General features: G+C 44.9%; 2 protein-coding genes across 14 annotated transcripts; one reads left to right on the forward strand and one right to left on the reverse strand.

Moving 5' to 3' along the window:
• Positions 1 to 504: 504 nt before the first annotated feature.
• LOC109875152 (rho GTPase-activating protein 45) lies at positions 505 to 15,897 on the forward strand. Of its 6 annotated transcripts, XM_031809761.1 has the most exons (23): positions 507 to 745; positions 1,432 to 1,834; positions 1,987 to 2,052; positions 4,932 to 5,099; positions 5,209 to 5,293; positions 5,407 to 5,479; positions 5,585 to 5,663; positions 5,783 to 5,917; positions 6,126 to 6,187; positions 6,280 to 6,384; positions 6,681 to 6,761; positions 9,139 to 9,303; positions 9,427 to 9,564; positions 9,808 to 10,079; positions 10,271 to 10,458; positions 10,613 to 10,705; positions 10,853 to 10,912; positions 11,080 to 11,234; positions 12,895 to 13,080; positions 13,301 to 13,438; positions 14,114 to 14,325; positions 14,484 to 14,709; positions 15,123 to 15,875. In XM_031809761.1, exons 5-23 carry the CDS (start codon positions 5,235 to 5,237, stop codon positions 15,261 to 15,263), a joined length of 2,568 nt encoding a protein of 855 aa, XP_031665621.1. In that variant the 5' UTR covers positions 507 to 745; positions 1,432 to 1,834; positions 1,987 to 2,052; positions 4,932 to 5,099; positions 5,209 to 5,234; the 3' UTR covers positions 15,264 to 15,875. The 6 variants fall into 6 exon arrangements, with proteins under 6 accessions (XP_031665618.1, XP_031665616.1, XP_031665619.1 ...); XM_031809758.1 differs by lacking the exon at positions 1,987 to 2,052 and having other exon boundaries at positions 505 to 745; XM_031809756.1 differs by lacking the exon at positions 1,987 to 2,052 and having other exon boundaries at positions 505 to 745; positions 10,613 to 10,684; positions 14,078 to 14,325.
• A 137-nt stretch (positions 15,898 to 16,034) lies between these two features.
• Positions 16,035 to 26,209, reverse strand: LOC109875153 (DNA-directed RNA polymerases I, II, and III subunit RPABC1). 8 transcript variants are annotated; one of them, XR_004206311.1, is made up of 8 exons: positions 26,014 to 26,199; positions 24,211 to 24,388; positions 23,933 to 24,048; positions 22,374 to 22,454; positions 21,578 to 21,738; positions 19,857 to 19,915; positions 16,488 to 16,566; positions 16,035 to 16,397 (listed from the first exon to the last, which is right to left on the reverse strand). XR_004206311.1 is itself a non-coding variant. In XM_020467372.2 (7 exons), the coding sequence occupies exons 1-7, from the start codon at positions 26,068 to 26,070 to the stop codon at positions 16,332 to 16,334; spliced, it is 633 nt and encodes a 210-aa protein (XP_020322961.1). In that variant the 5' UTR covers positions 26,071 to 26,207; the 3' UTR covers positions 16,035 to 16,331. The 8 variants fall into 8 exon arrangements, 5 of the variants coding, with proteins under 5 accessions (XP_020322961.1, XP_020322960.1, XP_031665623.1 ...); XR_004206310.1 differs by having other exon boundaries at positions 16,187 to 16,397; positions 21,504 to 21,738; positions 22,374 to 22,490; positions 24,211 to 24,385; positions 26,014 to 26,209; XM_020467372.2 differs by lacking the exon at positions 21,578 to 21,738 and having other exon boundaries at positions 24,211 to 24,385; positions 26,014 to 26,207.
• Between the last annotated feature and the right edge of the window lie 86 nt (positions 26,210 to 26,295).

Below are 26,295 nucleotides of genomic sequence, written 5' to 3' on the forward strand. Positions count from 1 at the left end.
TCTTATACCCAACGCAGCGCAGAGTGCCTGGATACAGCCCTTAGCTGTGGTATATTGGCCATATACCACAAACCTCTGAGGTAGCTTTTGCTAAACTGGTTACAAATGTAATTAGAACAGTAAAAATACATGTTTTGTCATACCGTGGTATACGGTATCATATACCACGGCTTTCAGCTAATCAGCATTCAGGGCTCGAACCACCCAGTTTATAATAGCAAATAAACCGTTTATTACAAAAAGCTGTAATCATATCATGATGAAACATTACTTCGTACATTATCTAATATGGTTAATGTGCAGTTGTGGGTCTAGTTATGAAACCAATCAAATAGGTATTTTGATTAGTTGGCACAAGCACCAAAATTGGACACAATAGCCATTGTTGGCACCATCTTTGTGAGAAATCATTAAATATTTACCCCTGCAGGTGTCAGTATGGCCATGCAGTTCAGTGGTCTACTGGCGTAGTGTGGACTGACCCCATCTACTAGCTACATCCAGGAAGAAAGATAACCGTACAACCACAGAGTTCGATACAGCCAGCCAAGCAATCAATCCAGGCAGCACAAGGGAATTTGTGGAAGCGACGTTTGGAGCAGACTTCAATCTCAATGGAGTAACATCTATATTAAAATAGATAGGATGCTATTTGAAAATGTTCTATAGAAAGAAAAAGGAATTAAATAAAACTTCAGTTTCAAAGAAGAATCTTGGGGGAAACTTTGGGTCACATAACTCAACAGTAAGTAACGTTAACTCGCTAGCTAAACTAGCCTAGCTTTATGAAGACTATTTGCATCTCAGTCCTGGATAGTTTTCTGAGTTTGCGCGTTTGAATAATTTCGTAATTTATATCACTGCTTGTAAATCCCCGCGAGTTTGCGTTGGTATATACATAATTTAGCTACTAGCTAAATATACTTGAAGTTGCATCAGGCATTGGTAGTGTAGGATAAGATAGAACGAATGTCCCTGAGGGGGAAACTGTCTTACGTTACATGTGTATTGCATGCTAATGCCAACTTTAAGGGATTTACGTTTTGCAATGCCGCCAGGTGTGGGCGTGGCTTCCAGTCTGACACACCTGTCACCTGGCAATGATAAGTCAACTTGTCAGTTTTTGGGAATTTTCCAGTGTTGGTCATCCTCATTGAATCATCTTTCTCTTTCTGTGTTTTTTCCATAGGCTTTTGTATTGTGACTCATGGCCTTTCAAATTGTTTTAGAGGCGCAGGTTTCTCAACAACAGTTGTCTTCATCATCAGCATCATCATCCTCTAGTCGTAACATCTGTGTCATCACTCATCACCACCATTCTTATTATTCCCCATCTCTTTCCTCTCCTTTCTCTCTTTCTACCTACCCGGCTCTCACTCTCCCATTCCCCACCCTACCTCTCCCTTGTCCTCTGGTGTGTCTCAACACCAGCTATCTGTCCTCCAGGAACAACCCACTAGAGATGGTGGCATGGATGTCCCCCCCCCTTTCCCTGTATCCCTCCAGGACCCCCAGGCTCCTCCCTGCCCCACTACCACCTGTCTGCTGCACCCCAGGCTGGCCACGGCCACCAGCCCTCCCCCTGTCCTTGGAGCCTGCCTTAGACGGCCCACAGCCCTGAGTCGACATGCCAGTGCGGCTGGCTTCCCCCTAGAGGCGGCTGGAGCCTGGGCCTTCAGTAAGACCCAGGGGAAAGGAGCGAGCCTTGCCTCCAGCCCCACCACAGAGGCCTCGGAGGTGGGCATCGAAGTGGAGGACATCCCCTCTTTGCTCCGGGACGTGGCTTGCTTCGCTGAGGCTGTGGAGAAACTGAAAGAAATGGTGCTGGGGGAAGGTGAGAGAGGCATTATAATGGCCAGGAGTTTTTGACCAGTAAAAATTCTTATTTTTAGCCTATAACTAGAGTTCAGAGTTTTCTTAGTCACGTCATATGGAAAGGAAAAAACCCTGGCCCTTAGTTATGTTGTAACATTGTGTGTTTCCCAGCCAGGGTGTGTGTGTGTGTGTATGCCTTGCGAAACTGAGGAAGGAAGAGGGAGTATGTCACACAAGGTACGCAGCACTATAGTATTTGTCTGGTGTGTAAACACAGCTCACAGGCTTTCCTATAACCCAGAACCCTTACATTACGAGGACTAGAGGTCAATTTGGAATTTAGCAAGCCGGGTCGTTCCACCTATTTGGTGCCTTTTCAGATGTGTAACTTGGTGATTTTTTTTTTTAGATTTCACCTAATTCTAAAATTCTGTCATAAAAACCACATGTTTAACTTAATAACAATAAAAATCCCATCTCAAAAGTATTATAGTAAGTGCCTATTAAGTTCCAAATAAAGTAACAGGGTTCACGATTTCATCTTAAATCAGCCATAAATCTCCATGTGACAGGGAAAATAGAAGCTTGTTGTGTACAACAGGGAGGGGCAATTGAATGCAAGCTTAAAACATTTCTAGCCTGTCTATCTATGGGTAACATGGTTGACCTGTTGTGCTCGACCCACTCAGTTTTCCACCACAAAACCCCAGAAAATTACCCAAAATAGTAAAACCAGCTCATCTGCATTTACACTACACTTTGACTATTAGATGTTCAATGTTTATTTTTGAAAACATTATTTAAAAAGGAATAGTTTCACCAAATTAAAATGAGAGTTCAGTTCACGTAACAGGGTTGACCTTAAAATGAGGGACGTTTTCACATTAATCACATGAAATAAATAATAATCTTCAGAAATGCCTTTGTCAAAGCAACAAAATAACTAGGGATTTACAATGATGGTGAAAACATGGAGACATTTTGTGGTTAAGTGGTATAAATATTCCTGGAAGTCACAGAGGGACAAAATGCTGAATTCTGGCACTTTAGCAGGTCTTTATTCCAGTGGAGGCTGGTGAGAAGAGGACCGCTCATAGTAATGGCCGGAATAGAGTGTAATGGCCAGAGTGAATGGAATGGTATCAAACAGATGAAAACCATGTCTTTGATATCATTCCATTCACTCTATTCCAGCCATTACTATGAGCCGTCCTCCCCTCAGCAGCCGCCCTCCACTGCTTTATTCATATAAAAATTGTATTTATTATTTTCTCCATATGGTCTATATTAAAGGGCACTTCATTGAATATAACAGGCTTTTGACATTCAATATTGGTGCACAATTTCTACTTAAAAATATCAAAGGGATGCAAAAGGCACTCATTTCTTGGAACGAACCCGCTAAGCCATGTCAGGGTGACTTCACTTCCTGTCCAGGCAGCTATTTTCATCGCAACTTCCTGTTCTCAGTCTCCAAATAGGGCGAGGAGATAAGGGAGAAAGAGAGAGAGAACGAAGGGAGGAGAGAGAGAGACTTTTCTTAGTGGGTACGTGTGTTATTACAATATGACAACAGAGGTAGGAGTGTTAAAATCAACCACAGAACAAGAGCCAACTGATGGTACACTCACAAAGAGTTAGGCCCCTAAATAATTAGGGGTCTAAGCAGTAGTACACAGTAAATTTTTCTTAAACATTGACGTTTCAGCCCCAAACTGCATTTTGACTACATTTTAAAGTTGGTTCACGTGCTGTCCGTGTCCACCACCACTTCCTACATCAAGAGTGGTAGTGTGACAGACAACAGCCCTACAGTTCCTGGTTTTCACACTTTAGTCGTCTAAGGCCCAACTGAAAAACAACACACACAAAAGGAGAAGTATAACAGTAGATGTGTTTCAATGACGGCTACTGGTGCTGGTTCTCTTTTTTCCCAGTAAACAGTGCTTCATTACATGGCCTCTTGCTTGATTCATTATATGTGTGTTTATACTGCCTGTTTATGTACTATTATGAACTGGGTGGTTCGAGCCCTGAATGCTGATTGGCTGACAGCCGTGGTATATCAGACCGTATACCACGGGTATGACAAACATTTATTTTTACTGCTCTAATTAAATTGGTAACCAGTTTATAATAGCAATACCGCACCTCGGGAGGTTGACCACATGGAGAAATTAATAAATCAGATTTTTATATGAATAAAGCAGTGGCCAATATACCACGGCTAAGGGCTGTTTCCAGGCACCCCCTGCGATGCGTTGTGCTGAAGAACAGCCCTTAGCAGTGGTATATTGGCCATATACAACACCCCCTAGTGCCTTATTGCTTAAATAACCTACATTTTCTATAACATATTGTTCCTTTGTGTGTGTGTGTGTGTGTCAGGGTTGGGGTGAATTCGAATTTGCCTCAACCTACAGGAAGCAAAATATTAATTGAATGAAGTAGAATTTAATTCAAACCAAGTGAAACATGAAAGTTTCATTCATTTGACAAATCTTTTATCGTAAGGATATGCCATTTATTAATGTAACGAATACACATATTCCCGAGTGGTGCAGCGGTCTAAGGCACTGCATCTCAGTGCAAGAGGCGTCACTACAGACACCCTGGTTCGAATCCAGGCTGTATCACAACCGGCTGTGATTGGAAGTCCCATAGGGTAGTGCACAATTGGCCCAGCATTGTCCGGGTTTGGCTGGTGTAGGCCGTCAATAAGAATTTGTTCTTAATTGACTTGCCTAGTTAAATTTAAAAAATCAATTTAAATATTAGTTTGATTATAATTTAGATGTAAAACATTACTTTTCTTTGTCATGAGATGTTAGATTGTTCCCTTCCATACTGCCGTGTTTGATCTAATGCATTCTGGGAAATGTTTGTTCTGATATTTAACAAAAAATTGAATTCAATCCAAATTCTGTGGTGTGTACGTGCGTGAGCATATAATCCAAGGTTATTATAGTACATTTTTTAAGTTTACTGCGCTGCTGTTACAATTATGAATGTCACCTCAAATTAGGAATTTTTCATTCTTATTTCTTTATGTTTAGTTTCAGTTTTAGTTCTAGACAAATAAATAACATAGCTGTCTGTCTCTGTCTCTGTCTCAGACAGGCAGATAGATAACCTCTCAGACAGGCAGCTGGACCGTCGTGACCTGGCCCAGGAGTGTTTGGGAGAGGTGTTGCGTGTGTTGAGGCAGGTGATCGGTGTCTACCCCCTCCTCAACACTGTAGAGACCCTCACTGCTGCTGGAACACTCATCTCCAAGGTCAAAGGTCAGAGCTCTTCTGTTAGAACTGGATACCTGTTGGAATGTGTGTGGATCAAGGTGTGGGTGGTGAGTGTACTGAGATCAAATGTGTGCATTTGATTTGATGTGTCCAGGGTTTAGTTACAAGGACAGCAGTGACATGGGTAAGCAGGACTTTGAGAAAGCCATCGAGACCATGGCTGTGGCTTTCAGTAGCAGGTAAGTGTGTGTGTGTGTTTCGCTTTACTATCCCTAGGATCTACATTGATAAGGTTTTTCCCATTCCTCCCCTCTCTCCCTATTTTACACCCCTTTCCTTCTCTCCCCCTCAGTGTGTCGGAACTTCTGATGGGAGAAGTGGACAGCAGCACCCTCCTGTCTCTACCGCTAACAGAGAGGAGCAGGGTGAGTGTGTGTGTGTAAAAAACAAACAATGTTTTCTTTGATCGTAAAGGATGGGTCAGTCTAAGCATTTGTGTGACCTCGGAGATGGTGTGTGTGTGTCTGCAGTCTATGGAGAACCTGTATGGCTTAGACTCGGCCCAGGCCAAAGACTGTCAAGGGAGGAGTGACCAGCAGGACTGCTGCAGTAAGTACAAAATGACATGTTGTCCTCGATGTCTAAGCATTTTGTTTCCCTTTCCAATCATGTCATACTCATACATTCTCATGTGTGTGTGTGTGTGTGTGTGTGTGTGTGTGTGTCAGTGCTGAGTGGAGAGCAGGTTGACCTCCTACTGCAGTGCAGTGAGGGAGGAGTGGACTCCGCTCTCTCCTATGCCAAGGCTGTGTCCAGATATCTGAAGGACATTATCAGCTATGTGGAGAAAAGGACTGCTCTGGGTGGGTTGATCACTTTGACTCATCCAATTATTCTGTCTCTTTTACTCTTCTATCTGTGTCCATCAGAAGTTGTTCTCAGCCTCTTAGGGCTTCAACTACATTACATACACCTGTCCAGTATCTAGGGGCAGAAATGGAACTGGGCCAAACCTTTTAGTTTTCTGCTAACAAGGCAGTGTGTGTGAGTTTCTGTTTCTGTGTTTTCCAGAGATGGAGTTTGCCAAGGGTCTGCAGAGGCTGTGTCAGTCCTGTAAGCAGAGCATTGCACAGGTAATGGGAGAACACACACAAATAAACACACACACACGGACATACGTGCACATAAACACACACAAATCTCTCTCTCTTTCTCTCTCTCTCAGCCCCAGATGCCATTCTTCTCCATCTACTCTCTGGCTCTGGAGCAGGACTTGGAGCAGAGTGTGGGTGTGCAGCAAACCACTGGCTCCATACACACTGTTCTACAGGTAGATACAGTATCTCACACACACACACACCAGGAGGTTGGTGGCACCTCAATTGGGGAGGACGGTTGTGTTAATGACTGGAGCGAAATCAGTGCAATGGTATCAAATACATTAAAACACATTGTTTCCAGTTGTTTGATGCCTTTCCATTTGTTCCTTTCCAGACAGTATTATGTCCTCCCTCAGCAGCCTGTGACACACACACACACACACACACACACACACACACACACACACACCTACAAGGATTATTACAAGTGAAATAATGTCTCTATCTCAACCCCTCTCTGGCCCAGCCTCTGATGCAGTGTAAACAGGAGCATGAGAGGAGACGCAGAGAGCTCGGAGAGCAGTGGCAGAGGGCCCAGAGGAAACTGGTAAAGTCACTGCTATGTCTTGTCCATGTTGCTTTGACATGTTAATGCTGCATACATGTTATCATGTCTCACTCTTATGTCATGTATGAGAAAGACATTGATATTCCATATTTCAGTGAGAGTAGATGGTTTACCAATCGCTCTGTCAAAAGTCAAAAGCCTCGGTGTCACTCTAGACTGCTCCCTCTATTTCGAACCCCACATAAAAACCATCACCAGGATGGCATCACCTCTGCAATATCTCTAGGCTCCGCCCCTCGCTATCACACTCCAGCAAGGAAACTCTCATCCATGCCCTGGTCACTTCCCGTTTGCACTATTACAACACTCTCCTCACTGGTATCCCCACCAAACTCACCAACAGACTTCATCTGGTCAAGAACTCTGCTGCCAGAATCCTCACCAGCACCAGATCAACTGAACACCACACCAATCCTCATCAATCTACACTGGCTCCCTGTGCAATCCTTTATTAACGTAAAGACAGGTCTCCTCACCTACAAAGCCCTCCACAACCTGGCACCCACCTACCTCTCTAACCTTCTCTCAGTCTATGCCTCTTCACGCTCCCTCCGCTCCTCCTCTACTGGTCTCCTTGTCATCCCTTCATTTCCACCTCTCCACCATGGGTGCCTGGGCCTTCAGCTGCTGGAATGAGATCCCCCCCCACACATACAACATGCAGATACAATCATCTCCTTCAAAAACCTCCTTAAAACACACCTCTTCAAGGATGCCTATAACCTATAGCCTGTGTTCTATGATTCGCTGTCCTACGCTCCATTCTGTGCATTCTCACTATACCTATGTATCCCTATGTGTCCCCCCAACACACACCCTTACCCTAAACTCTTACCCTAAACTCTTACCCTAAACTCTTACCCTAAACTCTTACCCTAAACCCTTACCTTAAACCAGGTCCGTATCCTATTTCCAACCCTACCCCCTAAACCCTTACCTAAACCAGGTTCGTATTCTCTACCCAACCCTACCCCCTAAATCCTTACCCTTACCTAAACCAGGTTCATATTCTCTACCCAACCCTAGCCCCTAAACCCTTACCTAAACCAGGTTTGTATCCTCTACCCAACCCTACCCCCTAAACCCTTACCTAAACCAGGTTCATATCCTCTACCCAACCCTAGCCCCTAAACCCTTACCTAAACCAGGTTCATATCCTCTACCCAACCCTAACCCCTAAACCCTTACCTAAACCAGGTTCATATCCTCTACCCAACCCTACCCAACCCTACCCCCTAAACCCTTACCTAAACCAGGTTCATATCCTCTACCCAACCCAACCCTACCCCCTAAACACTTACCGAAACCAGGTTCATATCCTCTACCCAACCCTACCCTCTAAACTCTTACCTAAACCAGGTTCATATCCTCTACCCAACCCAACCCTACCCCCTAAACCCTTACCTAAACCAGGTTCATATCCTCTACCCAACCCTACCCTCTAAACTCTTACCTAAACCAGGTTCATATCCTCTACCCAACCCAACCCTACCCCCTAAACCCTTACCTAAACCAGGTTCATATCCTCTACCCAACCCTACCCTCTAAACTCTTACCTAAACCAGGTTCATATCCTCTACCCAACCCAACCCTACCCCCTAAACCCTTACCTAAACCAGGTTCATATCCTCTACCCAACCCAACCCTACCCCCTAAACCCTTACCTAAACCAGGTTCATATCCTCTACCCAACCCAACCCTACCCCCTAAACCCTTACCTAAACCAGGTTCATATCCTCTACCCAACCCTACCCTCTAAACTCTTACCTAAACCAGGTTCATATCCTCTACCCAACCCAACCCAACCCTACCCCCTAAACCCTTACCTAAACCAGGTTCATATCCTCTACCCAACCCAACCCTACCCCCTAAACCCTTACCTAAACCAGGTTCATATCCTCTACCCAACCCAACCCTACCCCCTAAACCCTTACCTAAACCAGGTTCATATCCTCTACCCAACCCTACCCTCTAAACTCTTACCTAAACCAGGTTCATATCCTCTACCCAACCCAACCCTACCCCCTAAACCCTTACCTAAACCAGATTCATATCCTCTACCCAACCCAACCCTACCCCCTAAACCCTTACCTAAACCAGGTTCATATCCTCTACCCAACCCAACCCTACCCCCTAAACCCTTACCTAAACCAGGTTCATATCCTCTACCCAACCCAACCCTACCCCCTAAACCCTTACCTAAACCAGGTTCATATCCTCTACCCAACCCCTGTAGTACTATGTACTACACTTGCTTTTAATGGCTACTTGTAATGTAAGATATCCTTGATTACCCTGAAAGGCATCCACCAAATAAAATGTATTATTATTATTTCATGTGTTTGTCTGTTCCTAGACTGATGCTGAGAGTGGCATGCGTAAAACTCGAGGCTCATACATGATTCGCTGTGAGGAGTATGACAAGGCCAGGGGTCGGGCAGAGGAGGAGCTACAAGGGGGAGCAGGCGGGCTTAAAGCTCTGGACCGGAAGAAGCGATTGGAGGAGGAGGCCAGGACCAAGGTCAGCTGACTAGTCTGACCTTTTCATAGACCTTTTCATAGATGTGCCAACTCTGCCAACTCAGTTATGCCAGGCGAGCAAAATGAATCGCACCTAATGGCTGGTCCATGTGTGTCTCTGTAGGCTGAAGAGGCAGAGGCTGTGTATCGTGCATGTATATCCGAGGCGGAGGCGCGGCACCAGGAGAGAGAGCAGACTAAGGGCAGCACTCTCAGACAGATCCATGATGTCATCAGACACACAGACCACACCCTCAGATCTGTAAGTCAACTCACGCCTCTGTCAGGGAAGTAAAACCCTCAACTTGTTTTCAGGTGGATTGCACTGACCAATCAAACGTCCTAATCATGACTACATCCACCTTTAGGTTTGATTATGTTTATGAAGTCTGTTCACGAGAGATCTTGGGAGAGACGAAATGTGTTCATGGAAATTGTAGTTTGTCTCCATCAAATTGCTTATTCCTGGGTGTTGTAGTTCTTTACAACATGTCTCCCTCCCCAGTGCACGGTGTCGTACTATCAGCTGCTGCACATGCAGACAGCAGTGCTGCCAGTCCACTACCAGACTCTGTGTGAGAGCACCAAGCTCTACGAGCCGGGACAACAGTACGCCGCTCACGCAAGACATCTACACAAGAGCCCAGAGGACGCCAGACATCTCTACACGAGCACAGAGGATGCCAGACATCTCTACATGAGCACAGAGGATGCCAGACATCTGTCGAACCCAGAGCCTGCAGCTCACTACCACTTCGAGCCCTACTCATCAAACCAGTTGGTTCCCACTTGAAATTGTTTACGTTTGACCTTTCAGTAATTCATATTGTTGTCGAGATCAGAAAATACCAGGTGCAGAGAAACGTTTTGGCGTTACCCTTCAAAGGGTCAGAACAGGCCAGTTAGTTGGCTACCAACTACTATGATTTACAGGAGGAAGCAATGTAATTTTCTCCTTCCCTCATCAGTCTGTCTGGACACATCCGCCACAACAGCTCTAACACGGATGTACCAATCAGCACGGAGACCACACCTCCCACGGATTCACCAATCAGCACGGAGACCACACCTCCCACGGATTCACCAATCAGCACGGAGACCACGCCTACCACAGACGAGGATGGTGGTGCTGAGGATGGAGTCACACAGAGATGTGGTGAGTCCTGATTCACTCGTGTAAGGGGTCATCCACTTCTCTAATGGTCTAAGAAGAAGAGTAGCACACGTTTCTAACCACAGATCCAAGATTAGAACTTTTCATTATGGTGCTTCATTTGAAAGCTCATTGGTGGTATGTGTCCTTATTGAAGGGCAAGGTCACCAATCACACAAGTCCTGGCCGTCAACGATGAAGGACTCGGACTGTCTTGGAGGAGTCTATGGTCTGGAGTCCTCCTGCACTGGTATCTCCTGATGTAGAAACTAGAATGTCAACCTCCAGCACAGCTACCATAGAGCCTCAGCAATTTCTAGATTACAGAAAAGGGTCCAGCGATGTATCATTCAGAATATTCAACGATATATAATAGTTTATTGCATGTGTGTTTCAGGGCACGTACCTAAAGCCAGTGAAGAAGAACATGATGGAAACGTCACCTCGTTTGAACAGGGTAACAAACACTCCTCCTCAAGTCTCCGTTTGTCTGAACTCTGTCTAAATCGAGATCCACACAGCGGGAGAATCGCATGAATAGTTCAGGTTAGGATACGACCCTCTCTTTCTCATTCTGAACTCTCTCTTCTCTCTTGTATGTCTTTTCTCTTGCTGTGTGTTCAGGGACAGAGCCAGAGATCGCCATTCCCACTGGTCCCTTCCGGAATGTGGGAATGTCCAAGGCAGCAAAGACCCACAGACTCCGCAAGCTCCGCACACCTGCCAAATGCAGAGAGTGTAACAGCTATGCGTACTTCCAGGGTGCAGAGTGTGAGGAGGTGAGACACACACACACACACCCTAGGAGGTACAGTAGACTGTGTAATGTCTACTCTGTTTACTGACTGTAAAGTTACTACACTGCTCAAAAAAATTAAGGGAACACTAAAATAACACATCCTAGATCTGAATGAATGAAATATTCTTATTAAATACTTTTTTCTTTACATAGTTGAATGTGCTGACAACAAAATCACAATGGAAATTAAATGTATCAACCCATGAAGGTCTTGATTTGGAGTCACACTCAAAATTAAAGTGGAAAACCACACTACAGGCTGATCCAACTTTGATGTAATGTCCTTAAAACAAGTCAAAATGAGGCTCAGTAGTGTGTGTGGCCTCTACGTGCCTGTATGACCTCCCTACAACGCCTGGGCATGCTCCTGATGAGGTGGCGGATGGTCTCCTGAGGGATCTCCTCCCAGACCTGGACTAAAGCATCCGCCAACTCCTGGACAGTCTGTGGATGGAGCGAGACATGATGTCCCAGATGTGCTCAATTGGATTCAGGTCTGGGGAACGGGCGGGCCAGTCCATAGCATCAATGCCTTCCTCTTGCAGGAACTGCTGACACACTCCCGCCACATGAGGTCTAACATTGTCTTGCATTAGGAGGAACCCAGGACCAACCGCACCAGCATATGGTCTCACAAGGGGTCTGAGGATCTCATCTCGGTACCTAATGGCAGTCAGGCTACCTCTGGCGAGCACATGGAGGGCTGTGCGGCCCCCCAAAGAAATGCCACCCTACACCATGACTGACCCACCGCCAAACCGGTCATGCTGGAGGATGTTGCAGGCAGCAGAACGCTCTCCACGGCGTCTCCAGACTCTGTGACATCTGTCACATGTGCTCAGTGTGAACCTGCTTTCATCTGTGAAGAGCACAGGGCGCCAGTGGCGAATTTGACAATCTTGGTGTTCTCTGGCAAATGCCAAACGTCCTGCACGGTGTTGGGCTGTAAGCACAACCCCCACCTGTGGACGTCGGGCCCTCATACCACCCTCATGGAGTCTGTTTCTGACCGTTTGAGCAGACACATGCACATTTGTGGCCTGCTGGAGGTCATTTTGCAGGGCTCTGGCAGTGCTCCGCCTGCTCCTCCTTGCACAAAGGTGGAGGTAGCGATCCTGCTGCTGGGTTGTTGCCTTCCTACGGCCTCCTCCACGTCTCCTGATGTACTGGCCTGTCTCCTGGTAGCGCCTCCATGCTCTGGACACTACGCTGACAGACACAGCAAACCTTCTTGCCACAGCTCGCATTGATGTGCCATCCTGGATGAGCTGCACTACCTGAGCCACTTGTGTGGGTTGTAGACTCCGTCTCATGCTACCACTAGAGTGAAAGCACCGCCAGCATTCAAAAGTGACCAAAACATCAGCCAGGAAGCATAGGAACTGAGAAGTGGTCTGTGGTCACCACCTGCAGAACCACTCCTTTATTGGGGGTGTCTTGCTAATTGCCTATAATTTCCACCTGTTGTCTATTCCATTTGCACAACAGCATGTGAAATGTATTGTCAATCAGTGTTGTTTCCTAAGTGGACAGTTTGATTTCACAGAAGTGTGATTGACTTGGAGTTACATTGTGTTGTTTAAGTGTTCCCTTTATTTTTTTGAGCAGTGTATATTATTTGCTTGTCTTCCCTCCTGCAGTGTTATCTGGCATGCCATAGGCGTTGCTTGGAGAACCTGGCTATCCAGTGTGGCCATAAGAAGCTACAAGGTCGCCTGTCGTTGTTTGGCAGGGACTTCACGCAGGGGCTGGGAGACCCCGAGGGTGTGCCTCTGGTCATCAGGAAGTGCATCACAGAGATAGAGAGCAGGGCTCTTAGGATGAAGGTGCTTTTACACTTACACACAGAGTAGTACACACACATTGAAAAAATGACTTGACATATAAACTGTGTTAGTGTGTGTGTGTGTGTGTGTGTGTGTGTGTGTGTGTGTGTGTGTGTGTGTGTGTGTGTGTGTGTGTGTGTGTGTGTGTGTGTGTGTGTGTGTGTGTGTGTGTGTGTGTGTGTGTGTGTGTGTGTGTGTGTGTGTGTGTGTGTGTGTGTAGGGTATCTATCGTGTGAATGGGGTGAAGACTCGTGTGGAGAAGCTGTGCCAGGCCTTTGAGAATGGGAAAGAGCTGGTGGAACTGTCCCAAGCCTTTCCTCATGATATCAGCAACATGCTCAAACTTTACCTCAGACAGGTAACATACTGCTACATACACTCACAAAATACTCTCCCTCCACTTCTAGACTATCCCTCCTTCACTCTGCATCCCACTCCCTCCCCTCACCCTCTGTCCCCTTCTTTCTCCTCTCCCCTCCCTCTCTTCCTCTCCACTCCCCTCACTCTGTCCTCTCAACCCCTCTCACGCTCTGTCCCCCTCTTCCTCTCCACCCCCACTCTGTCCTCTTCCTCTCCACCCCTCTCACACTCTGTCCTCTTCCTCTCAACCCCTCTCATGCTCTGTCCTCCTCTTCCACTCCACCCCCCCTGTCCCACTCTTCCTCTCCACCCCCTCACTCTGTCCTCCTCTCCCTCTCCACCCCTCACTCTGTCCTCCTCTTCCTCTCCACCCCCTCCCTCACTCTCTGTCCTCCTTCCTCTCCACCCCCTCACTCTCTGTCCTAATCTCCACCCTCTCACTCTGTCCTCCTCTTCCTCTCCACCCCCTCACTCTGTCCTCCTCTTCCTCTCTCTGTCCTAATCTCCACCCTCTCACTCTGTCCTCCTCTTCCTCTGCACCCCCTCACTATTTGTCCTCCTCTTCCTCTCCACCTCCTCACTCTCTGTCCCCTTCTCTTCATCTCCACCCCCTCGCTTTCCCTTCTTCCCTCTCCAGCTGCCAGAGCCTATCTTGCCTTTCCATCTCTATCAGTCTCTGATGGGGCTGGCCAAGGAGAGCCTGCGTTCTGCGTCTCCTAGCCCAGATGGAGGTGAGGTGGCTGGGGCAGCAGTGCTGGCAGACCTGGGTGCTGAGACTCCCCTGGAGGTCCTGACTCTGGTCCACAGCCTGAGGGAGCTAATGCTAACGGAGCTGCCGCAGGCTAATACAGCCACACTGCGCTATATTGCACAGCATCTGCGCAGGTGAGGTGACCATGAGTAAGGCACACACACATAAAGTGTGATTTTAACACGGAACATTAATCCTAACGTTTGATGAAGAACAAATAGCTCATCGTGCCCATTTCTCCTTTCTTACTATTTCCTTCCTCCTTCTTATTTCTTCACTTTTCCCGTTTCAGGGTGTGTGAGTGTGAGCAGGAGAACAAGATGAGTCCCAGTAACCTGGGCATTGTGTTTGGCCCCACTCTGATGCGTCCCCGTCCCTCCGGGGCCACCGTGGCCCTGTCCTCCCTGGTAGACTACCCCCACCAGGCCCGCATCGTAGAGACTCTCATAGTCTTCTACAGCACCCTCTTCCATGACAGCTCCTACGGCACCCCAGTTTCCCCCTTAGCCCTAAGCCAGGTGAGTGAGCGACTGTGGGTGTAGGGTGTCATAGTGAAACAGTGTGCTGGTTCTGGTCTAGAAACAAGTCATGTGAGGAAAATACAATTATGGGCCTTGAGAGAGTGGAAGAGCGGTAGCAACCAAACAAATAGAAGGACGCAGTTAAAAAAATATATACATTTTTTTTATTTAACAAGGCAAGTCAGTTAAGAACAAATTCTTATTTACAATGACGGCCTACACCGGCTAAACCCGGATAACGCTGGGCCAATTGTGCACCACCCTATGGGACTCCCAATCACAGCCAGTTGTGATACAGACTGGATTCGAACCAGGGTATCTGTGCCTTAGACCGCTGCGCCACTTGGGCATACACACATGCACACTATTGTTTATCACATTCAACCATTTCTGCTGTGTGTTTCTCCTAGGATGGTGGAGGGGAGGAGGGGAGAGACTGTGGGGGTGGGGGAGGAGTCCAGGGGAGAGACGAGGGAAACAAGACAGACTTAATACACGACGGGGGTGAGACGCCAGATAACCACACTGAGAGACCAGTGGAATCAGACTGAGGAGGAACCCTCAGCCGCAGCACCCACTGACCCTCTCTGGACCTGAACTCTTCAACAAAGAACTTCTGGGAAAAATGGAAATGGAATTGTTTTTCAAATGAAAAAGTACTTTAGTGAATTCTACAAATTGGAATTCATTTGGGAAATTGCAGTTGAAATGAAAGTGGTTCCATCTTACTGTTTTAATGCGTTGACTACTGATGAAAAAGTTAGTACACTGACTGGATAGCAGAATATCATATTGCTGTTGTGTTAACGTGTTAATTTCATTGCATGACTTGAGGTATGATTTTCGAAACCAGTTTTGCCAAAATGCTGCACAAAGCTATTTTTATTGTTTTAATTACCTGGTGAGATACCAGGAAGGAATGTGAGATTGTGTTTTTGTGCCTGCAATTTCCTCTTTTTGTATTCTCTCTGTATACCCCTTGTATGGTGTATTCATATGGTATGTCTATACTCCAGCCTACCATCTGCCTGTGTACTCACACCACTACTTCAGCACTGCTGCTGGTTGGTATGCTAGTCATTGAGAGATGTTTATATTGTTACAGTTCTAACATGATTTGTTGTTTATCCTTGGTGACATAAAATTCAAACGTCAAGCACTAAGCAAATGTTTGACTCCCAATGATTGTTGCTGAGATTTGACTGTTTTGCAACACAGTAACTGCAGTCACGGTAATAATGAACACAAATGTTCAGTGTGCATTCAACTTCAATCAGTTATGTGGGACATTTTTTCAAATGTGAAAAGACCTTGCCTTGCTCTTCGACATTAAAAACAGTTGGATTTATTTCTTCTGAAATAAATCATTTGCCCGTTGAAATTAAAAATGCTTATTTTTTTTTTTAAATCCAACAAATGCAGAGGTTATCACCTCAAGCACATTGATAAAAACTAGTAGTGCCAAAAGGTAAGCAAGTCAACTTATTCACAAAAGTTATTGGGAGACAAAGTGATGAGAGCATGTTCTTTCTTCTTCAGATGAAACATCTTCAGTCATTCCCTGTCCGCAATCATCAGATCTCATACTCCTTCTGGTCCATAATAGAGCTGGTGTGTGTTTACTGCACCAGTCTGTAGGTGATGTATCTACCAGCAGTCTCACTAGGTCTGATGATCTTCACTACCTGTCAGAACAGACAGACCAGCACGTCAACACAGGAGAAAACTAAAATTGCACATAAAACGCCTGTCATTTGTTTGTGTGTGTGTCACACCTGTCCTCTTTTCAGTCCAAAGTATCTGGCCACAGGGTCTCCAGCTTGAATCCTGGGTAGCTGGCTCTCCTTCAGTTTACTAACACGTCAATCAAGGAATCACAATGGCAACATCATACATGTTCATGAATTATGTGTGTGTGTATATACAGTGGGGAGAACAAGTATTTGATAACCTGCAAAATCGGCAGTGTTTCCTACTTACAAAGCATGTAGAGGTCTGTAATTTTTATCATAGGTACACTTCAACTGTGAGAGACGGAATCTAAAACAAACATCCAGAAAATCACATTGTATGATTTTTAAGTAATTAATTTGCATGACATAAGTATTTGATACATCAGAAAAGCAGAACTTAATATTTGGTACAGAAACCTTTGTTTGCAATTATAGAGATCATACATTCCTGTAGTTCTTGACCAGGTTTGCACACACTACAGCAGGGATTTTGGCCCACTCCTCCATTACAGACCTTGTCCAGATCCTTCAGGTTTCGGGACTGTCGCTGGGCAATACGGACTTTCAGCTCCCTCCAAAGATTTTCTATTGGGTTCAGGTCTGGAGACTGGCTAGGCCACTCCAGGACCTTGAGATGCTTCTTACAGAGCCACTCCTTAGTTGCCCTGGTTGTGTGTTTCGGGTCATTGTCATGCTGGAAGACCCAGGCACGACCCATCTTCAATGCTCTTACTGAGGGAAGGAGGTTGTTGGCCAATATCTCGCGATACATGGCCCCATCCATCCTCCCCTCAATACGGTGCAGTCGTCCTGTCCCCTTTGCAAAAAAGCATCCCCAAAGAATGATGTTTCCAGCTCCATGCTTCAAGGTTGGGATGGTTTTCTTGGGGTTGAACTCATCCTTCTTCTTCCTCCAAACACAGAGAGTTGAGTTCAGACCAAAAAACTATATTTTTGTCTCATCAGACCACATGACCTTCTCCCATTCCTCCTCTGTATCATCCAGATGGTCATTGGCAAACTTCAGACGGCCTGGACATGCGCTGGCTTGAGCAGGGGGACCTTGCGTGCACTGCAGGATTTTAATCCATGACGGCGTAGTGTGTTACTAATGGTTTTCTTTGAGACTGTGGTCCCAGCTCTCTTCAGGTCATTGACCAGGTCCTGTTGTGTAGTTCTGGGCTGATCCCTCACCTTCCTCATGATCATTGATGCCCCACGAGGTGAGATCTTGCATGGAGCCCCAGACCGAGGGTGGTTGACCATCATCTTGAAATTCTTCCATTTTCTAATAATTGCGCCAACAGTTGTTGCCTTCTCACCAAGCTGCTTGCCTATTGTCATGTAGCCCATCCCAGCCTTGTGCAGGTCTACAATTTTATCCCTGATGTCCTTACACAGCTCTCTGGTCTTGGCCATTGTGGAGAGGTTGGAGTCTGTTTGATTGAGTGTGTGGACAGGTGTCTTTTATACAGGAAACGAGTTCAAACAGGTGCAGTTAATACAGGTAATGAGTGGAGAACAGGAGGGCTTCTTAAAGAAAAACTAACAGGTCTGTGAGAACCGGAATTCTTACTGGTTGGTAGGTGATCAAATACTTATGTCATGCAATAAAATGCAAATTATTTACTTAAAAATCATACAACGTGATTTTATGGATTTTTGTTTTAGATTCCGTCTCTCACAGTTGAAGTGTACCTAAGAAAAAATTACAGACCTCTACATGCTTTTGAAAGTAGGAAAACCTGCAAAGTATTTAGTCAGCCACCAATTGTGCAAGTTCTCCCACTTAAAAATATGAGAGGCCTGTAATTTCCATCATAGGTACACTTCAATTATGACAGGCAAAATGAGAAGAAAAAAATCCAGAAAATCACATTGTAGGATTTTTTATGAATTTATTTGCAAATTATGGTGGAAAATAAGTATTTGGTCACCTACAAACAAGCAAGACTTCTGGCTCTCACAGACCTGTAACTTCTTTAAGAGGCTCCTCTGTCCTCCACTCGTTACCTGTATTAATGGCACCTGTTTAAACTTGTTATCAGTATAAAAGACACCTGTCCACAACCTCAAACAGTCACACTCCAAACTCCACTATGGCCAAGACCAAAGAGCTGTCAAAGGACGCCTGAAACAAAATTGTAGACCTGCACCAGGCTGGGAAGACTGAATCTGCAATAGGTAAGCAGCTTGGTTTGAAGAAATCAACTGTGTGAGCAATTATTAGAAAATGGAAGACATACAAGACCACTGATAATCTCCCTCGATCTGGGGCCCCACGAAAGATCTCACCCCGTGGGGTCAAAATGATCACAAGAACGGTGAGCAAAAATCCCAGAACCACACGGGGGGACCTAGTGAATGACCTGCAGAGAGCTGGGACCAAAGTAACAAAGCCTAGCATCAGTAACACACTACGCCGCCAGGGACTCAAATCCTGCAGTGCCAGACGTGTCCCCCTGCTTAAGACAGTACATGTCCAGGCCCGTCTGAAGTTTGCTAGAGAGCATTTGGTTGATCCAGAAGAAGATTGGGAGAATGTCATATGGTCAGATGAAACCAAAATAGAACTTTTTGGTAAAAACTCAACTCGTCGTGTTTGGAGGACAAAGAATGCTGAGTTGCATCCAAAGAACACCATACCTACTGTGAAGCATGGGGGTGGAAACAACATGCTTTGGGGCTGTTTTTCTGCAAAGGGACCAGGATGACTGATCCATGTAAAGGAAAGAATGAATGGGGCCATGTATCGTGAGATTGAGTGAAAACCTCCTTCCATCAGCAAGGGCATTGAAGATGAAACGTTGCTGGGTCTTTCAGCATGACAATGATCCCAAACACACCGCCCGGGCAATGAAGGAGTGGCTTCGTAAGAAGCATTTCAAGGTCCTGGAGTGGCGTAGCCAGTCTCCAGATCTCAACCCCATAGAAAATCTTTGGAGGGAGTTGAAAGTCCGTGTTGCCCAGCAACAGCCCCAAAACATCACTGCTCTAGAGGAGATCTGCATGGAGGAATGGGCCAAAATACCAGCAACAGTGTGTGAAAACCTTGTGAAGACTTACAGAAAACGTTTGACCTCTGTTATATACCCTTTGTTGGTAATGACAAAGTATTGAGATAAACTTTTGTTATTGACCAAATACTTATTTTCCACCATAATTTGCAAATAAATTCATTAAAAATCTTACAATGTGATTTTCTGGATTTTTAGTTGAAGTGTACCTACGATGAAAATTACAGGCCTCTCTCATCTTTTTAAGTGGGAGAACTTGGACAATTGGTGGCTGACTAAATACTTTTTTACCCACCTGGATATATTTATTAGTGTGGAACATGGTAACAAAAAAATATTGCATTGTGTAATGCATGGCATAGAAATAATTCTGCATTCAGTGCTAAAAAGATACTATCGAAGCAGCAACTCTGACAGTTCTTCTTTTGTCATCACTATGTGCTCAGGAACCAGCTAAAAAGATAGGAAATAAAAGACTCAAATCAAAGAGCATATAATTACAGAAAATATTTTGTTTATGTAGTATAAAGACATTGAGCTTGTTTGAACACATCAGTTTCATGCATTCAGAGCCCACCTTTGATCAGTGCTGATCACCAACTTTCAATGTGTTGCATTTTGGGTATAAAAATTGTCGGACTTGTCTACATGTCGACTGCATGAACTTTACAAAAACCACATGATCAAAGGTCATGCAGTTCTTTTAATACAGTCTTTAAAGTTTATCCACACCAACTGTCAGTGGTGTAAAGTACTTAAGTAGTACTTTATAAATCATTTTTACTTAAGTAGTTTTTTGGGGTATCTGTACTGTACTATTGATATTTTTCACAACTTTTACTTCACTAAATTCCTGAAGAAAACAATGTAGTTTTTACTCAATACATTTTTCCTGCCTCCCAAAAGTACCCATTACATTTTGAATGCTTAGCAGGGCAGGAAAATGGTCAAATTCACACACTTATCCTTGGTCATCCCTACTGCCTCTGATCTGGCGGACTCACTAAACACATGCTTCACTTGTAAATTATGTCCGAGTGTTGGAGTGTGCCTCTGCCTATCTGTAATGAACAAAAACAAGAAAATTGTGCCGTCTGGTTTAATTTAAGCAATTTGAAATTATTTATACTTAAGTATATTTTTACAATTATATTTACTTTTGACACTTAAGTATATTTAAAACCAGACATTTACTGAAATAGTATTAGTAAATAGTGACTTTCACTTGAGTCATTTTCAAAAATGGTATCTTTACTTTTACCCAAGTATGACAATTTGGTACTTTTTCTACCACTGCCAACTTCACCCTGTCTTCAGCCATCAACTGCACCCTGTCTTCAGCCATCAACTGCACCCTGTCTTCAGCCATCAACTGCACCCTGTCTTCAGCCATCAACTGCACCCTGTCTTCAGCCATCAACTGCACCCTGTCTTCAGCCATCAACTGCACCCTGTCTTCAGCCATCAACTGCACCCTGTCTTCAGCCATCAACTGCACCCTGTCTTCAGCCATCAACTGCACCCTGTCTTCAGCCATCAACTGCACCCTGTCTTCAGCCATCAACTGCACCCTGTCTTCAGCCATCAACTGCACCCTGTCTTCAGCCATCAACTGCACCCTGTCTTCAGCCATCAACTGCACCCTGTCTTCAGCCATCAACTGCACCCTGTCTTCAGCCATCAACTGCACCCTGTCTTCAGCCATCAACTGCACCCTGTCTTCAGCCATCAACTGCACCCTGTCTTCAGCCATCAACTGCACCCTGTCTTCAGCCATCAACTGCATTGTGGGAGGCACTATTGTCAACCAATCATTAGGGTGTTTTTCCCTGACTAATGCGAATATGACCAAAGATGTGACAAACAAGAACCAACTATGCCACAATTCATTTGCTACAACGGATTGGCTACAAATAAATGTAAATCTTTGAGACCCCTCTTTCACAAATGTATTGTATGTTTTGAGTTTGAGAGTGTGTGATATGGATGGTAGAGAAAAGGTTATTTGGACATTCTGAAGGAAAAGTTTTAAAAAGAACACCTGCTATGTTGACACTGCCATTGTTGATATGAGCCTTGTTAGAAAACACTGACTTTCAGTTGTCGCAGATGTACCTCCCCCAACCGCAATCCTCGACTTCCATCTGTTCTCATCTGCTTTAGTAAGCCAACTCGAACACGCTCAAAGTCCCCTTTAGGCAAGATACTGTGTGTGCAGGTTATAGTTTGCAGCCAAATAATTGGCACTCTTGCACCTTTATCCTGGGTGAAATGTTCTGTGGACAAATTAAACAAAATTAGAGCCCTTTGGCAATACAGATCAGAGCTCTGTTTACTGTCATCCAAAATGAAGTATTCAATGAAAAGAACACCCTCCCTACAATCAACCATGGGGAGGTTTGATAATGCTGTGGGGTTTCTTTGCTGCCTCTGGTACTGGGGGCCTTGAACATGCGCAAGGCATTGTGAAATCAGCAGATTATTAGGTCAAAAAGCACAAAGGAATGTTTCAAGAAGAAACACTGGACAGTTCTGAATCACATCCAAAACCAGCAGTTGGTGAAGAGCATTCCTCAAATATAGAAGAATAAGAGCAGTTTGCCAAATTGCCTGTAGAAAGGTGCAGCAAGCTTATTGATGGCTACATTATCTTGGCCAAAGGCTGTACAACCTAGTATTTGCTTCGGGGTGCCAGTACTTTTGTCCATACCATTTAATCTTAATAAAAATTGTAAACTTATGTTTACAAAAATAAAATCCTTCTGCAATGCTGAAAATCCAATAAGGTGTAGAGACAAAGTTTTTCAATTTCATCTATTTTTGGGGGGCAAGAAATAGAGAATCATTTAAGAAAAGTGGAAGTGTACCAATATATTTGGCTGCAACTGCAACTCTAAACGAGCGCACATACCTCATGCTCTGTGATGTTGATGAGGAGCTCCTGTGGTAGAAACTGCTCCAGGATGTATTTGGGTGCCATGTCCACTAGCGACTGAAATGAAAGAAACAAGGGAGTCCTAACTGGCCCCTGGATAGGGACGAGTGACCCGCATAGGACAGGGCCACATGAAAAGTAACATCTCTGTTAAAACACTATGAAAAAATTTATATTTTATTATTCTGCTCCATCGAGTAATCTGATGTGAATTAGCAGGTGTTAACTCTAGTGTAATTAGGGCTGTGACCTACAGTCTACTCGGAAACCCTTCAGGCCCCTTCACTTTTTCCACATTTTGTTACAGCCTATTCTAAAATGGATTAAATTGATGAGGAAAAAAACTATCTACACACAATACCCCATGACACAGCAAAAAACAAGTTTAGACATTTTAGCTAATAAAAAATAAATGAAATACACCCTGGAAATATCACATTTAAATAAGTATTCAGACCCTTTACTCAGCACTTTGTTGAAGCACCTTTGGTAGCGATTACAGACTCGAGTCTTCTTGGGTATGACTAAAAGCTTGGCACACCTGTATTTGGGGAGTTTCTCCCACTCTTCTCTGCAGATCCTCTCAAGCTCTGTCAGGTTGGATGGGGAGCATTGCTGCACAGCTATTTACATGTCTCTCCAGATACATTTGATCAGGTTCAAGTCCAGGCTCTGGCTGGGTCACTCAAAGACATTCAGAGACTTGTCCCTAAATCACTCCTGCATAGTCTTGGCTGTGTGCGTAGGGTCATTGTCCTGTTGGAAGGTGAACCTTCACCCCAGTGTGAGGTCCTGAGAGCTCTGGAACAGGTTTTCATCAAGGATCTCTGTACTTTGCTCCGTTCATCTTCCCCCCGATCCCAGTCCCTGCCGCTGAAAAACATCCCCACAGCATTATGCTGCCACCACCATGCTCCACCGTAGAGATGGTGCCAGGTTTCCTCCAAACGTGACACTTGGCATTCAAGCCAAAGTGTTCAATCTTGGATTCATCAGACCAGAGAATCTTGTTTCTCATGGTCTGAGAGTCCTTTAGGTGCCTTTTAGCAAACTCCAAGCCGGCTGTCATGTGCCTCTCACTGAGGCGTGGCTTCCATCTGTCAACTGTGGAACCTTATTTAGACAGGTGTGTGCCTTTCCAAATCATGTCCAATCAATTTAATTTACCACAGGTGGAATCCAATGAAGTTGCAGAAACATCTCAAGGATGATAAATGGAAACAGGATGCACCTGAGCTCAATTTAGAGTCTTATAGCAAAGGGTCTGAATACTTATGTAAATAAGGTATCTGTTTATGTTTTTATTTTTTTTGAAAAAATAAAAAACTATTTGCACTTTGCCATTATGGGGTATTGTATGTAGATTGATGAGGGAAAATTTGTATTTAATCCATTTTAGAATAAGGCTGGAACGTAACAAAATGTGGAAAAAGTCTGAATGCACTGTGTATGACTGTATTATACAAGTGATTACTCCGAGAGGGAAGGAAGGCTAAAGAGCAACAGAGAAGCTTAATGGCTCAGTCCTGCCCCACCTGTTTGGCGGAAGGCGTCATCCCCATCTGGACCACGATGCAGGCACGTGTGATATTCTCCTCCTGCATGCGCTGGCAGTACATCTTTATAGTCTTGATTCCTACCTTGGGCTCCTCTGTGGACAAAGAGATTTGCTGATTGATGTGCAACAATTGTAGCGAAGTAAAGGTCCAGACAACTGATGCTCACAGACCAACATTTATTTTCAGAAAATAGCTTGTGACACCTTGGAAATGCGTGCTGCTGTGGCAGTCAGGTGTGTTTGTCTTCTAGTTACCTGGAAAGAAGACGAACATCTGGTCGGTTGGGTCATCGTTGTGGGCGACCAGCACAGTGAGATCTGTCCGCCGTGGGCGCCCTTCACTCGGCTTGTCCCCAAACTGGCTCTTGAACTCGTCCAGAGTCTGGTCCAACTCATCCTGCGTCACAAGGTAGCCCCTGTCGTGGCACAACTACTTGAAAGGGGAAAAACAAATAAGTGGAGTTAGCTAGCTACCGGTAGCTGAAGAATCAATTACAGAAGACAGACGGAAGACAGAAACAACCACCTGTGCAAACTAGCTATCTAGCATGCTCTGAACACCTGTAACTAAAGAAGGACGTGGGTTTCTGTTGTGCATTTCCGCCACTGACCCCGTTCGTCTTTCAGTCACCCATGTGGGTATAACCAAAGAGGAGATGGCACGTGGGTACCTGCTTCTAAAAACCAATGAGGAGATGGGAGAGGCAGGACTTGCAGGGCGATCTGCGTCAGAAATAGAACTGACAGGCCTCCCGGGTGACGCAGTGGTTAAGGGCGCTGTACTGCAGCGCCAGCTGTGCCATCAGAGTCCCTGGGTTCGCGCCCAGGCTCTGTCGTAACCGGCCGCGACCGGGAGGTCCGTGGGGCGACGCACAATTGGCCTAGCGTCACCCGGTTTAGGGAGGGCTTGGTCGGTAGGGGTGTCCTTGTCTCATCGCGCACCAGCGACTCCTGTGGCGGGCTGGGCGCAGTGTGCGCTAACCAAGGTGGCCAGGTGCACGGTGTTTCCTCCGGCGCATTGGTGGGGCTGGCTTCCGGGTTGGATGCACACTGTGTTAAGAAGCAGTGCGGCTTGGTTGGGTTGTGTATCGGAGGATGCATGACTTTCAACCTTCGTCTCTCCCGAGCCCGTATGGGAGTTGTAGCGATGAGACAAGATATTAGCTACTACAACAATTGGATACCACGAAAAAGGGATAAAAAAAAATAAAAAAATAGAACTGACTTCTATTTTAGCCCTTGGCAACGCAGACGCTCGTTGACAAGCAATGTGGGTGCAATAATTGAATAATATAGATTAATACATTTATTTTGCGACGCGAGCAGTGTAGTCAGCCTGTTAGAATTCAATTTAGCCTAAATGGCACCAAAAAATGAATCCTTTTTATTTTACCACTACAATCGGTTCTTAGGACGAAACTGAAAAATAACAACTTGTGTAGAAAGTAAACATCCGCACCTCAATGGTGCCAAGTGTGCTTATGTCTGCATAACAGGAAGTAGGGAAAAAAAATGGCAACTTCTGACTAGTTCTGGTCTAGCGTTTGATGACGAGATACAAAAACTAAATATACACATTTCGAGATATTAGGCTAAATAGACAGACATACCTATATTTCCCTATAGTAAACAATGGGACGACCTCAGAGTTCCATGAGTAATTTGTTGTTGTTTACATTTTACCTATAAACAACGTGAGCAGGTGTTCATTGCCAACTATAGAGAAGCTGCCATTGTGACATAGAACAACAACATGGGATTAGAACCTTCGGAAGGCAAATTGGTGCCACAGTGCCCAATATAACTAATAGGAGCTGGCAGGGTGAAAAATGCAGTTAAATTAAGACCTGTTTTTTCGTGATTACTTCAAAACTACGGCAGGCAGCTGGGATATATGGTAATATTATGAAACTGGGCTCCATCGCGGATGCAATTAACTACTTTTTATTCGAAAAAGATCATTGTTAAAAATGTCATGTGTCCAGCCGACCTTGGGTACTCGAGAACAAGTTGTAAACCGAGTGCCTGGGATGAAGTATTCTCAATGTTACAATTTACCTGCATGATTGTTTTGCGGATTTTCCATAGTCTGTAGGTCTCCTCCTCGTCATCCATAATGTATTCTATAGGTTAGCTATTTTCCAATGTTTTCCACCCGTGAAAAACAAATCTTCACTTACGTTTTCCCGAAATCACAACTTTACTTCCGCACTTCAAAATCACGTGTTTAGGAGGTCTTCTTTTGTTTGTCTACAATTTTGCCTGCCATATTGATATTTGAACAATTCGTTTAAACGATTAGCTACATAAACAGTTTCATAATTTAATATGTAATTAAAT

Source organism: Oncorhynchus kisutch, linkage group LG30 (genome assembly GCF_002021735.2).
Source record: "Oncorhynchus kisutch isolate 150728-3 linkage group LG30, Okis_V2, whole genome shotgun sequence".
Classification (NCBI taxonomy): Eukaryota; Metazoa; Chordata; class Actinopteri; order Salmoniformes; family Salmonidae; genus Oncorhynchus; species Oncorhynchus kisutch.